This window comes from Rhinolophus hipposideros (assembly GCF_964194185.1).
Source record: "Rhinolophus hipposideros genome assembly, chromosome: 12".
NCBI lineage: Eukaryota > Metazoa > Chordata > Mammalia > Chiroptera > Rhinolophidae > Rhinolophus > Rhinolophus hipposideros.
Window position 1 is genome coordinate 26081638 of NC_138058.1, and position 15141 is coordinate 26096778.

At 46.0% G+C, this 15141-nt stretch overlaps 1 protein-coding gene across 18 annotated transcripts in view; it reads right to left on the reverse strand.

Moving 5' to 3' along the window:
- DYSF (dysferlin) overlaps positions 1-15141 on the reverse strand; it is a gene marked incomplete at its 5' end in the record, with an annotated part of 204335 nt that overhangs the window by 14048 nt on the left and 175146 nt on the right. For all 18 annotated transcript variants that reach the window (XM_081069417.1, XM_081069419.1, XM_081069415.1 and 15 more), the window contains 8 exons: positions 244-339; positions 619-707; positions 1897-2036; positions 3892-4034; positions 4698-4868; positions 7466-7557; positions 9098-9253; positions 9562-9690. In XM_081069417.1, coding sequence (XP_080925543.1) covers positions 244-339; positions 619-707; positions 1897-2036; positions 3892-4034; positions 4698-4868; positions 7466-7557; positions 9098-9253; positions 9562-9690 — 1016 coding nt within the window. The remainder of the gene's footprint in view (positions 1-243; positions 340-618; positions 708-1896; positions 2037-3891; positions 4035-4697; positions 4869-7465; positions 7558-9097; positions 9254-9561; positions 9691-15141) is intronic.

The window sequence follows — 15141 nt, forward strand, 5'->3', positions numbered from 1 at the left end:
GAATGTGCCACCAAGTTTTAAACATTTTAAATTTTCTTTTGAGGGACATCCTCAAATCTTGTAAGTTAAACCCAAAGATGAATGTAAAAAATGAAATCTAGTGGGGAGTAACTCCCAAAAGTCAGAGACCACGCCCATAAGACCCTCCTTCCTCGCTTGTCCTCCCCTTCCCAGTAGGGTACCACCCCAGACGGAATGGGGGTGACTCAGTGGAGCTGGGATAGGTGGAAAGAAGACTCCCACCCTTTCACATAAATGTCGCTCATCTTTTCCCCTGTGATGCTGAGGTCATCCAAGGTCACATCCTTGGTGTTCCAGATTATACAACGCAGGAAAAACCTGTGGAGAAGAAGAATCATTCAAATCACATGGATTTCCCACCAAAGGATGGGTGATCCTTGGCTGAGAAGCCAAGAAGCCCGCTCACCCAAGAAAACCCCAATGCTTACCTGACTGGGCATTTGGCCAGGCCTACACAGGGTACCTACACAGTGGTAGGTACCCTGTAGCTTTAGTGACCCAAAGCCTGGCCCGAGTGATCCTCCTTGCCCCACCCAAGCTGGCTGGGACCATCCCGCCACCCCACTCATCTCAGAGCCCGTGGCTGGGGTAAGTCACCTCCTGGCTCTCCGTGGGGTGATGTTGAAGGGAGGTCCAGGCCGCCCCAGGGCCTTTGGAAATAGGTCGATCCACATCTGCAGCTTCCCCTGGAGAGACATGACTCTATTCTCTCACCACCCTTTTCATTCAACCAACATCTACCTGACTGCCTGCTCTGTGCCAGACACTGGGGCACATGACAGAGAAAACCCAGGGTCTGCCATGGAGAGGTTCACGGCCTCTTAGGGGAGGTGTCCTAAATGGGACCACAGGAACAAGTGCAAAGATGAGCCCACTGGCCCACAGGGTGATGATTTGGGCCTGTGCCTAGGAGTCAAAGGTCTGGGTAGCCTTCTCAGAGATGGTGGTATTGAGCTGAGTCTCGATGTGCCAGATGGAAAAGAGGAGAAACGCATTCCGGTGCACGTGAATGGCATACACAGAGTCCTGGAGCATCGGAGAGCATGTTACATCATAGAGCGGCTCAGAGGATGTCCATGACAGCAAACTACTCTGCCAGCCACCCCTCAGCTCCCCACCTGTCTGCAACCCATCTTACAGAAGAAGAAACAGGGTTGAAGGAAATTCTGCAGGGTCACAGAGCTAGAAATGCAAGTGCTGACATTTCAATACCTGCTGTGCCCCCCTGGGGAGCTGGTGGCCTCACCACCAAGGAGACAGCAGCTCAGTTCCAAACAGCAGAGATGGTGTCTTCCGCATGTTCCTACAGGCACCTTCATAGCTGCCTCAGCGCTTGTCTGCCTGTCACCTTCTCTCTCCCCCTCCTCCTCTAACACCCAGCCCTGAGCCCACCTGCCCTGGGCCTGCTGCCCCTCTGCTGCCCCTCGGCCTTCCTGATGACTGCTCTCTGTGGCTGCCCTGCCAGTCTGTCACAGGGTGCTAGTGGCCGGCCTGAACTCCCTGCTGCAACCCCGCACAGGGCCAGCCATTTGAGGCGTCACTGACTGATGATGGGAGGACACGCTGAGTCCAGACGAAAACAGCGAGGCTTTGGAATGACTCACAGGAAGTCAGAGATCGGCCTACATGGGGCGGGGGGAGGTGGCTTGGGCCCATTCCCCAGGTCCTGAGGGCTGCGGGTAGCCAGAGGAGGCCAGGCCCAAGAGGTTCCCCCCCGGGAAGACCAACAGTGGTGACCCCTGAGACTGTGGAGAAACACCATAAAGGAGGGAGGGGCCAAATCCTGTGATCTTCGCTGGTGTGTCCCGGATGTCTATGGTGTCCTTGAAGTAAGGCTAGCCTGGGGACTCTGGAGCCTGGGGCTCGACGGCCTACCTGCTCGATGTCAGGCTGCAAGGGGCTGTAGAGAGGCCGAGACTCCACATGCTCAGGAACCAGGCCCTGCTGCTGGAGGACGTGCAAAGCCAGACGCTCCTCCACTGGGCCCAGATGCGGGTTCGGGACCCTGCCAGCCTCTGCCCCAGAGAGAAGAGATAAAAGTTGCTGGGGCTGAGTGAGTCAGCAATAGAAGGGCAACCCGGGGCCCTTGGGGCACTCCTACCCCGACCGCCTCACCCCAGCACAGCCACACTTCTTCTGGTCCTCATGTCTCACTCTCTGTAGGGAACACTGTGCTGTCCACAGGCTCCAGGCTTAAAATCCAGATTCCCCATTGCCATCATTTCTACCAAGTCTCTTCTGTAAAGCTCTTCTTCTTTTCCGCCAATTCAAATCCTGCCCACCCGCCAAAGCCCTCCAACACTGAGCCTCAGGAACCTCTACTCCCAGATCAGGCTCTTAGTACTAGTCTCTGGTTTGTGCAAGCTGTTCTATTAGTCGCAGTAGCTAAAATAATAGCAGTAACAGCAAACACTTATAAAGTGGGAACCAGGCACTTTTCTCCATAGAGATTAACAGGTTCGATCCTCATCATAACCCTAGAAGGTAAATGCTATTATCCCCATTCTACAGATAAACGAAGCACAGAGCAGTCACCCAGCTGGTCAGCAGGGCAGCTGAGACCACAGCAGTGGTTCTGACCCTGACAATCCTGGCCAACCAGCGAGCAGCAGGAACCTGGAACTCCCATGACAGAGACCTTGGCTGGGGGTAGGAGGGTCTACATGTCTACACACACATACACACACGGGTATGTATACTCAGGTGTGCCCACGTTCACAGAGTCTCATGAGCATGCACACACACACGTTCATCCAGCAAACCTGTCCTGCCCAATTTTTAATAGGTGCCAGTAAGGAAGTGGCAGGGCATCACAGAAGGACCACGGGGCCTAACTGGATGGGCGACATTGGGCAGGTCATTAACCACTCATGGCCTCCACAACCTCATCTGCAGAAACAGGCTGATGTCAGACCTCCCCAACTCTAGCTTTCTGGATTTCCTTTCCTACAAATGTATGACCACGAGCCCTGGTCCCTGTGCTAAAGCTGCTCACAGACGAGCAGAAGGCAATGAGACCACCCCTACAACAGATACACGTTCTATCAGAAAAGAGAATGGGGGTGGGGTCAGGGCCTACTGGAGAGGAGCTGGCTCCGCCATGACCTGGGACAGTCAGAAAAACAGAAAGTGAAGGCGGGGATTTGGGATAAGGGAGTCAAAGGCATCAGTCCCCTTTTATAACCCAAGCACCAGCTTTGACATCAAACATCTCTGAAACCAGCAGAAGGTGAGGGGCCAGCTGGGCCTATGAACACCACCAGGGAGTCTGAGCTGCTCTGGGTGGGCAATGCCGGCCTGTGGACACCTCAGACACGTGGAGAGCACGTGGCAGGATTCTCAGGTATGAGCCTTAGGCAGACCCATGGGCAAGGTGGGGGCTGCAGGGCTTCCCGCCTGCTCTTTGAATGCTTTAGGTGCGGGAGCTATGAGTGGGGGCTCAGAAGGTTCCATCCAGGACAAGTTGGCAGGCTACTGCAACTCCAGTAGAAAACTGTTTCTCAGAGGCGGACTATACCCCAAACTCTGATCAAAGTCTGACCACTCGAAGCCAGAAGCTGACAGATTTTAACCATGACCCTGACCAGGGCTTCAGACTCACCTCTCATCTTGCCCTCAGATGGGCCCCAACCTGGCCTTGGTCTGAGCTCCGACCTTGACCCCACTTGACCTCTTATTTTTACAGTGGTGTCACAGATAAGTACTGGTCCCCAACGTACCAAGCGCAAGGTTAGCCCATCTGCGCTGTCCTAGAGGGTCCCAGTCTATACCCTGTATCCAGTTGGCCCCTTTATGACAGGAGAGAGACAACAAGAAAGGAGGGGGTAGAGGGAGAGCCCACGATGGTTTCAAGGTCACGTGGCAGCTCACCTATTTCTTCAATGGTGTATTCTTTATCTTGAAACACCACGTGGTTTGTCCTGTACACAGGGGCCTTGACCCTGCGCTGCTGGCAGAAGAGGTGCAGGAGCTGGGAGGGGCGGAGCTGGTCCCTCCACTGGTTCGGTCCAGAGCTGAGGCCCAACACAAGACAAAGATGAGACGCTCTCGGACACTGACAAGGGCGAGGGGTACGCCGTGATCCGTGTACTCACTCATAGCATCACCCCCCCTTTACTTTTACAGAGGGTACCCTACGTGGTCATTCATCATGACTGGAGATCTCCATTTCACAGATGGAGAAACTGAGGTCCAGAGATACTAGGACTTGTTTAAATACATATACACAGTATTGGAACTTAGTTGTTTCCAATTTCCAGATTTAGAGCATCAGACCCAAATAAGATCCAAGTTGGTAGGAAGTGGGTGGAGGCTGTCTACACATGAGTTCACCTGATATAAATCCCCTTAGGGTGCATCTGGGGCCCATGTGTTCCATTGTCTGTCTCCTCTCTCCTCTCCCTCCTTTTCTCTCTTTCCCTCTACAGGCCTCAGGGGGGCCTTAAGGAAAGAGCGAGATTCTTAGACAAACAGGCTCAAATACTAATCCTACCTCTTACAAGCCATATCATCTCTGGGCCTCAGTTTCCTTATCTGTGGAGTCAGGTCACAACCCTGACTGGACTGAGTGACAGAACATCTGTGAAGTGCTTAGCCCAGAGCGGGCACACAGTAGGTGCTCCGTATGCAGAGGGTGGGACGCCTGTCAGAGGAGCAGCCAGCTCCCGTGCACCTACACACAATAGGTCTGTGGGAGCCCACAGCGAGCCCCAAACTTGGACAGCAGCCTGTTCTCCAGATCAATGACGGTCTCCCCGATCTTCTCGTCCTTGGAGAGGAGGTCGTAGTCATAGACAGTGATCTTCAGATCTTTCTCCAGAGGCAGAGTGCAGGTCAGCTCGAACATCCTGTGGGGCGGGGCCGAGGTCAGAACATTGGCGGCTCCACGTCATCCCCACACACAGTGGGAGCTCAAGGGGGTGGCAAGGGTAGAGGAGGAGCTTGACAACCATCCTTGGCCTCGTCCTCTCCTCCCAGGAGTAGCCCTGCTGTCCACCCTCCTTGGGTCTCCTGCAACTCTTAATGCACACCATTCACAGCACTCCACTGATACAGGGCGTGTGCATGCATGCATGCTTGCGTGCGTGCGTGCATGTGGGGGGGGGGTCTGCACCACAGAATTAAGGGATGAATTGGAATAGAATGTTAAAATTGAATTTCCACCAGGACACCAGGAGACAAGAGATATGAAACTCCACAGCAAGGCGCCAGAGCCCTGGAATTCACCAAGAGGATGATCTGGGACCCACTTTCAGGACTCTGGGAGCTTCACACCTACTTCTGGAGTGAGATGGAGAGAGTCTGTGAAGAAATTTCTTTGAGAAAGCTCCTGCTATGCTCTGAGACCCCCCCACCCTCCATGGGGGTCAAATGTGGAGGTGTTGGCCCTCCCCCCACCATTTCCCTGCAGGTAGGAGACGCAAGCCTGGCATCCAACTCACACCCAAGGAAGTGAAAACACCTTGTGGCAGAAAGGTGGAGAGAGGGGCTCTATTTGAAAGGAGCTACATTTCTTCCATCCTGGCTGGGCCACCACAAGGCCAGACTGGAGCCGCTTTGAATCCTGACCCATGGGACCTGGGGTTCCAATAGTGAGAGACTGTGTAGAGGCCCATCTGAGGACCATGGGATCTAGGCCACCAGCTAAAGGGACATAGTATGTGCCACATCCCAAGAGCTGCAGGGCAAGGACTCAAAGGTGCTCTCTGGAAAGCACCCACAAGAAAATGAATCAGCTTTAAACATGTGACACCCAGAGGGTGCCCGGATGAAAGAGGCAGTGAGCACAGAAAATGGGCCCTCTCCTCTAACACGCTCCCCGAGTCCTGGCCCTGCACGAGTCAGGAACCTCAGTGGCTTGCCAGAGAGGGGAGGGGAGAGACACTAGGCAGAGAGAGGGAGAAGACGAAGTCTTCCCTCCACACACACATCCACATGTTATGTACAGCTATACCCAAAGTAGGCCAGCTGGGAGAGGGGGGCAACTACCATCCAGCCATTCAGGGTGTTTGTAATTACACATGAATGGGCATTCTGGTTACCAACTTGAGACTGTGGGTTTATGTCAAAGTGGATTGTCTAAACGTAAGCAGAAAAATTGCCTGCCAGCCTGCCACAGTTTCCACTCAGGGAATGAGGAAGGTAACCCCCAGAGAATAAATGTTTACAGGATACTGCAGACAAAAACAAAGTTCTGTTTTGATTATATCCCTCGAGTTGTGCTTGTTTGAAAGAAAGAGTTTCTGCTAACACCTGAGGGAGGCTTAAAACCCCAGGCAGACCAGCTTGGTGAAACAAAGTGGGAGGGGTGTGTTTCTGCTCTTGCTCCCCTACCTGACCCCAGGCCCTGATATCCACACTCCTACTGTGGAACGAGCCCAATGTGCTGCCACCACCATGAGCCTGTACCCCACGCCCACCACTGGAATACACCAAGTACAGCTCCTGCCCACCATCTTCCCCGCAGCCCTTCCCTCCAACTCCAGCTTGGTGGTGGCTCATTATGGCCAAGACTGTTTCACCTACAGAAACGGCATTTCCCCAGGCTGACTGTGTCCTCGCGGCACGGCTGAGTGACCACAGCTAACTTGATAGATAACCACTTTATGAATTCAATGCGTCACTTGACCATATCAGAGCACCACACGCCTTCTCCTCTAAGTGCTAGAGAAGTAGCCGCCAACTTCCCTCTGTGATTCTCCCTTCTCTGGCCTCATTAAGTTGCATCCAAAGAGCAAACAAGTCAGGATGCCTGGGAGCTACGCCCATGCAATGGGCACGGGTCCTTCCTTTCGTTGCTCTGAGAGGTCAAAAAGCATTTGACTACCGTGAGTCCACACCCTTCCTCTATCTATCCACTACAGACAAACATGCAGCCATAAAAGAGAATAATCACTAAACGCAACGTGGGATCCTGGGTTAGAACCTGGAACAGTAAAAGGACATCAGTAGGATCATTGGTACAATCCTGATAAAGGCTAGCGTTTGGTAAATAGTAATGTGCCAATATCAATTTTTGCAGTTTGGACAAATTTACCATGGTTTGGTAAGATGTCAACTATGGGGGAAACTGGGTGAAGGATATACGGAAATTGTACTGTCTGTAACTTTTCTGTAAACCTAAAATTACTCCAAAGGAAAAGTTAATCTAAAAAAAAAGAGAGAACTGTTAGCAAATGCATGCTCTGGGTTTCCATTCAGATTTCTGATCTTGAGGTAATTGTGTACATGTTTAAGTAGGAGCTTCTGCCAGGACTCCAATCTCCAGCACATAATGAAGAATTAGGTGAGGTTACGCTGCCCCGCCCAGCCATGCATGATTTAGCAAATACAGCTTTGCTCTGGGAACCGGGGACTTCCCAGTAGCAGCCACTCCTCCCTCCCTGGGCTGTGGGTCATCCAGACTGGCACCGCCACCCCAAGGCCCAGGTGGCCCCAAACTTACTTTCCAAACACAGGCTCCAGAGTACAGGGGATGTAGTTATCCTGGTCACTCACTGATTTCTTCCCTATGGCGATCTTGATATAAGGATCACACTGAAGGAGGACACAGAAAGACCTAAGTGAAATCACTTCCCCAACGCATCTCTGAAGTGTCTCCAGTCCGCTGCCTCCTGATGGGGCTAGGTGGCCAGCTCAAGGAGTTGCCATCCTGTCATCCTGCCGGGCCAGACGCCCCATTCTGCTCTCCACACCACACCACCTGGCCCTGGTGTGGGCTTCTAGCCACAGTCCAGCAGTGGAAATGGGATACCTGAGCCCTCCATACTTCCAACCCACTTCCGCGTTGGGAGAAGGTGGTGGGGGCCTGGCGGATATCCTCAGTAACCCAACAGTTTGTAGGACCCTTGTGGCTGGGGTCCGCTCTGTGACCTCTGCTCCTACAGATGGAAAGGGAGCGAGGTGGCCAGGCTTTGTCAGCCCCACACATCCAGACTAGCCTTCACTGGATGTGTCCTCCAAGCAGCAGCATTCCCTCAACTAGCCTCCAGGAGCAGCTGGGGCCGGAGAGTGCTCAGGGTCAGGCTTGGCATAAAGAAGACCTGAAGTTCATGAACTGGTGGCCACATCCATATCTTGGAGGTCACTGGTGGTGCCTCGGCTGGGGATGGCTCCATTCTGCTCTGTGACCACCCGGAGGGCAAGGGCAGCTATGATTTCTCACTTTTAAAAGCAGGGCTCCAGGAATAGGACACCAGGCCTCTACTCACAACTTAAAGGACACATGCTAGGCCTGTACCCATCTAAGGGGACACGAGAGGACCCTAGCCTTGGACCTCTGAACGCCTGTCTCTTGTCTTTCTTCTTTCTCTTCTGTCCCAACTGTATGTGCCCCTCCCCCACCATCTCCCCAAAACTCCAGACTCTTGCCCTCCTTCAAGTTCCCATGGTTCACTCAGGGCCAGGACTAGAGTGAGCCGATGAGGAACTTGCTCCAGGCATAAAGTTTCAGGGAGGGCCAAGAAAACTCAGTAATCAAGATAAACAATATTTTACTGCAATATTTTAAAACTTAAAATCAATGCCAACAGTCCCTGATGAACAAAATATCAAAAGTTTAAATAAAGACAGGATCAGTATTACGGGTTTTCTTTTTGTCTCAGGCTCCACCATGGCACGGCAGGTTACTATCCCATTCCACGGCTTTGTCTCCGTACCCCACACCCCACATTGACAGTCCTACAAAGTCCAGTCCCAGTCTACACCTTCAATGTCACCGATCCTTACGCCTTATCCTTGTGCTAAATGTACATTAAGCAGTCCTCTTGCAAACTTTACCAAAGCTTTTAACCCCTCCCCAAATACTATTTTCATCTCCCTCCCAACCTATCAAAACTCCATTGGTCTTTAAGAATCCGGTGCCTTCCAGGAAGCCTTCCTCATTATTCCAATGTCTTGTACTGACGTCGGCCTTTTCTGAACTCCTAGAACACACGGCCCTCGATAGAAGCCATCCAGTCACATGTCAGTTTTGTATGTTTGTCTCCCCAGCTTCGCGTAAACTCCCTAGGATAGAGGGTGTCCAGATTCCACAGGCCTGCTATTCCAGGGGAGGTGCGAGTTCTAGCAATGTTACCTTCCCATTGGGGTCCTTGGGCTGCAGCCCAAATGCTCGAATAATGTAGATGCGGATAAGGCACTCCTGGGGCCCCGGTGCGGCCAGCTGGTGGAACTGTCTTGGGGGCACAGGGAGGGCGGGGTCTTCTGGGAGGGGATACATTTTGAAGAGACCCTGAAAAGAAAGAGAGGTCAGCTTTCATTTTTATCATCGTCACCAACACAATCACCACTGTGACCATGACTCTCATGTCTGCCAGAGTCATCACCACTGAGATCACCAAGCCCAGGGTCAGCCTCTCACCACCATCAGATTCTGTGTCAGCAGCATCGCGGTCACTGTCACCACCTCCATCACCCACACGGTCATCAGCAGTAGTCATTATTGATATTACTCCAGTACTCCTGCCCCTGCCCCTTCGCTTCCCGCTGCCACCCAGTCGTAGGCCTCCCTGGGTTAGGGACATGTCCTCAAGGATTTACCTTAAATTCCCCAATGACAGAGGGGTCCTCCATCTCCTCCTGAGTCTTGCCCCGGTACAGCTTGAAGGTGTTACAAAAGTCAGAAAGGCCCTCAAACGCCTCCACATTCTCCAGTTGTGTGTCATAGACCTGCCACAAGCGGGGAGGAGAGAAGGTGACAAAGGAAAGAGAGAAAGAAGAGGGACAGCAAAGGAAGAGGAAACATGATAGTGTCAGAGTGAAGAAAGGCAGAGAAGAGAGAAGAAAATGAGGGGGGAGGGCACGAGCAAGTCAGATGAACAGAGGTAAAGAGCAGTGGAGATAAGAGAGGGGCCAAGAAAGAGGAGAAGTAGGGGAGGGAAAGAACAAAGGCAGAGATTAAAAAAAAAAAAAGCAAATAGTGGAGATTAAAGAGAGAGAACAGGGGTGGGGGGGAACCAGGAAAAGGGAGTAAGAGAGGAAGACATTTGTTCAGTGCCACCAGAGAATAGGGTTTTCTGGTGAATCCAGGATTCTAGGGATCTGAGAGCCATCATATACATAGGTAGTGCATTTTTTAAGAGAATAAGATCACAGTCAAACAAATGAAAAAGTTAACTGACTTTTGACTTGAAGATCAAGACAGAACTTTGGAAAATTCACAGGTCAGCATGTCAAGCAAAAATGCTCACTGTGCAAGATGTCCAAATGGCAGTGATATCAAACACCAGACCGAGTATGTCTTTTGAACACCACAAGTGTGTGAATTCTAGTTGTTTTATTTCTCCCAAACAGCCAATGACTTTCATTTGTTAGAGCAGTGTTTTAGAATTGCTTAGGTTTAAACAAAGCAGTAGTATTCTATTACAGATGATACGATATACCTAATAAGTAGTGATATTCAACAACTTAGTATACATGCTAAGTTGGTTATATCTGAAACTGTCAGACAAGATACTTCAGGTAAGTTCCTTTCTCATATTGCTAAACATTATTTCTCATTTAGGTCTAGCTCAAGTTCTACCTCTTCCAAGAAAGAATCATTTTTGCAAGTGAAATAGATTCATTCTTAAAAATTAGAAAATATCAGTAAATATAAAGAAAATGTTATTATTGCCTTATATTCTGATTCAGAAAAAAAATTAATTATTCAGTTAACATTTGGCATGTATCATTTTGCATTTTTGCTTGCTCTATTTATATAGTTGATTCATTTCCATCAAATGACCAGTTCTTTGATTTGTCACTTTTACCATTTTTTTCTGTTCTGGTTCCTTATGTCTGCTTTTATCTTCACTCTTTTCTTCTTTCTACGGTTCTGAGGTTTTTTTGTTCTAACTTCTTCAGTGGAAGATTTATTTACTTTGCTCCCTCTATTCTGATAAGGAAAATACTTACTATGAAATTGCTTCTGCTTACTACTGTCTTGGCATTGCCCCATTTGTTTTTGCTGTATAACATTTTCATTTTCTTGGCATTCCAGAATTACAGTTTTATTTTTATTATTTGATCCAAGAGCTAGATGCCTCATTAGTTTTTATTTTTTATTTTTTAATTAATGTAAGTTTGTTTGTTTTTAACTTCTATTTATTTTAAGTGTGTTTTTCCAGGACTCATCAGTTCCAAGTCAAGTAGTTTTTTCATCTAGTTGTGGAGGGCGCAGCTCACAGTGGCCCATGTGGGGATTGAACCAGCAACTTTGTTGTTAAGAGCACCACCGCTCTAACCAACTGAGCTAACTGGCCGCCTGTTTTTAAAGCTACAAACTTTCTCTGAATGCTGCTTTAGCTATAACCAGTAAAGTCTAATATGTAGTAGTTATCATTGTTTCCCAAATATTCTGCAACTTTGTTTTCTACATGTTCTTTCACCAAGAATTTTTTTTAAAGTTTGTTAATTTTCCAGATAAAAGATACTTTGGGGGCTTTTGATCGTATTATTAAGTTCTAATTTTATGACATTATAATCAAAAAACATTGTCAGTGGGTATTGCCACTTTTTGAAATTTGTTTAAGGTTTTCTTCATGGCCTGTTACTTGGCCATGTTACACATGGCCTGTTTCTTCATGGCCACCTTGATTTATTTCCGAATTTTTGTAACTGTGCCGTTAGGTGTAGTCTCTGTTTTCAGGCTACAGGGTTCAATCAAGTTAATAATTATGCTGGTTTTCTACATCCTCTCACATTTTTGTGCCCTTGACCTGACACGAACTGGGAGAAGAGAACTAAAATTTCCTCCTACCTACCAATGTGTTTCCATTTCCTCTTGTGGCTCCTGTAATTTCTGTTTTGTAAATATCGATGTTGTATTATATGGCACAGAGATAGGCTCAAAATTGTCGTCTCTTGGAATCGCACCATTTAGCTCTATTAACTGCATCCTTTTTCTCATTTAATTTGGGGGACCTGGATATGCTCTCCTGTAACATGAAGATTGTGATTTCTGCTTTCTTTTCACTCGCATTTTCCAGGCACACATTTTCCCCATCTTTTATATTCAGCCTTTATGAATCTCTTTAATTTAGAGTTAGGTTTTACTTTGAGATCTGATTTAAATTCTGTTATTAATAAGTGATTGATGTGATATGTAGTATTGATATGACGGATGCTTTTCGTCTGCTTGTACATTTATACTTACATAGTTATTAGGTTGGTGCTAAAATAATTGCGGTTTAAAATGTTAAAAATAATTGCAAAAACCACAATTACTGCTGCACCAACCTAATATATATTTATAGTTTTCTACTTTCATGGATTTTTTTTTAAATCTTTGCCTGCTTAATCTGTTTTGTGTGTGTGTGTGTGTGCGCGCGCGCTCACACACGCATGTGTAGTTCTTCTGATATCTAGGATGACCTGAGTTTATATTCTAATATTATTATAAATTTATATGTACTAATAATACTCTTATTCCTCTCTATCTTTAGGAACAGTATTTAGGACTTCCCTACTACAGCAATGATAAATTAGTCAAATTTGTCTTCCCTCTCCCTCTCCATCACCCAGTTTTAGACAATAGTGTCTTCTTTAACATTTACCTCTACGCTGTTTGCTTCTAATGTGCTTATACTCCTATTATTTGATTTGTCAACTTTAAATATCTGTCAACTCCATGTATTCTATAATATGGCAATCAGTGTCCTTACTTTGTATCTAATCATCTTTTTTCCTTCTCCATCTAATTTTTGTCAGTTTTATCATTTCTACATTTTCAGTATATACAATATTTAGATTCGGTCCTGTTACCCTAACCCTTCCATTTGTTCTCATTTTAGGTCTCAGGTAAAATATCCTCATAACCAGTCGTTCTGTTGTGGTTTTCCCAGTCAGCTCCTAATTAGATGAAGTTCATTCCCTAGGAGTTCCTTAAGACAGGCTCGTGGGAACTATATTACCTGTTCCTGAATATGCAGGCTTGGGTTTCTGTAACTTTTGTGCTTGGCTTAATATAAGTCCTCAGTCACCCTTTCTTTCCTTGCTGATCCATAGACGGTGCTTTACTGTCTTTGAGTAGTAAATGTTGTTGTGGAGAAATTGAAGCCACCTTGATTTATTTCCTATTTTATATGACTTAATATTTTTGGAAGGAAAGAGGTATGACTACCCCAAAACATGCTTTATCCCTAAAGTCCAATAACACATAGTAGGATATGTCTCAGGATTGACCAATCTTAGTCAATTTTTCCTGACACACAGTGGACCTTGTAATATGTATATTGAAATATTCTTTCATTTCAGTGAAGTTTTATTAAACTACTGTTTATTTCATTGTTTTGGTTGTCTTCCTCAGAAACTCCAACTATGCAAATTTTGGATCTCCTTTCTCTGACTTCTATATCTGTCTTTTTCTCTTTTTTTTTTTTATAATTCTTTAGTTTCCATTTTGTTTAGCTTATTTTCATCATTTCTGTCCTCTATGCCCCTTATTGTGTTTTCCAATGTGGCCATTCTGCCCTGGACTCCATCCAATTTCATGTCTCCTTCTCCTCCTTTCCTGAATCCTACCAGCTCATATTTCATCTCTTCTCATCTCATGATCCCTTGAGTGCTTTCATTTCTGCTTTGCATTATGACTGTCCATTTCTAAAATGTTTACAACAAAATATTTCACTTCATCTGCTCCTTGGCAAAATTTTCTGGTGCGTACATATCCTCTTCTTTTGGCTAAGTTATGATGAATATTTTCTCGTCTTTTTTTATAGTAGTTTTGAATTAATGCTATGAAATTTCTTTTATTATTACTTGTCACTGAATGTGTTAGATTTTCCTAGACCAATTATTTCCTTTGTTCCCACCACATAGGCAGACAGTTTCCTGCAAACATGGCCCATCTCTGTGATTCTTATGTAGCTCCACCTTCTCTTCTTCTCTGAACCAAACCAGGTCTAAGAGGCTTTTGTCACCAGCCTAAACCTGCCTTCAAAGTGCCTACATCCATTGTTGTGAACAAAGGTTATAACTTTTATATGCTATGGTGAAACCTCAATTTCAGGTACTATATTTTTAAACTATGTATTGTGAAAATTTTCAAGCATACATAAAAGTAAAGGGAATAGATAATAAGCCCCCATGTACCTATAACCTATCTTAAATAACTATTAACATTCTTTTATTAGGAAGTATGGGGTTTTCTGAGATCTGCTATCACTATGACCTTTCATCATCCCCATACATCTTCTCTTAATTTATTGCCGAGTGGCTTCTACCCAGTCTCGGTTGCCTTTGGACAACCCTTACATGTATTTTGGAGTTTGCGGGTTTTATTTGTTTCCAACTTTTACTGAAAATGGAGTTTGAGGGTTTGAATGATTTCCAGAAGAAAAGGGGAAAAATGCTGACTTATGCAGCCATGTTCATACTGGAAGTCCTAATAAAATACTTTTTAAATTTCCAAGTGGTTGGTCTTTTTGTTTAAATGTTTGTTGTTAATTTCTCATTTTATTAAATTTAATCAGTCTTGTATGATTTCTATTTTTGGTTACTTATTACCAAACTAATGTATGACCACATTTTGTAAATATTCTCTGAGCATTATGAAAAATGTATTCTCTATTATTTTTTATTCTCTATTTTAAAGCTACCTTTAATTTTGCTTAAAAAACATTTACCTTGTTATTCATATCTTTTATTTCCTTATGTATTTATTTCTTCATCTGTCTAGGAGAGAGGTGCATTAAAATCCCCACTGCAACTTTAATTTCTGTCATCTCATGCTTTTACTTGTGTGAGCTATTAGTTTATATATTCCTACCATGTTTGCTTTAGGCATTTCTAAGCTTTATTGTTCTATGCAAAATGTTTGGGAGTTTTTTCATTGATATGTATACATTTTATTTATATAAAACACTCCATTTTGTTTCCTTTGCTTTATACTTTAAGTTCTCTTTTGTTTGCACTTACTTTGTTTGCCAAAAGATTTATTTTTAGCCATTCTAAGTTGTATTGTTTTAGACATGTCTTTGAAAGACAGTATAATGAAGTTTGACTTTTAATATAGTCTAAGAGTCCTTATCACTTAATAGAGGCACTTAATCCATTTTTACCTATTAGGAAAATTAATATGTTTTATTCTTTTTCTATTTTTTCTATGATTTCTGGGGGTGTTTTTATGCTTTTTTGCTG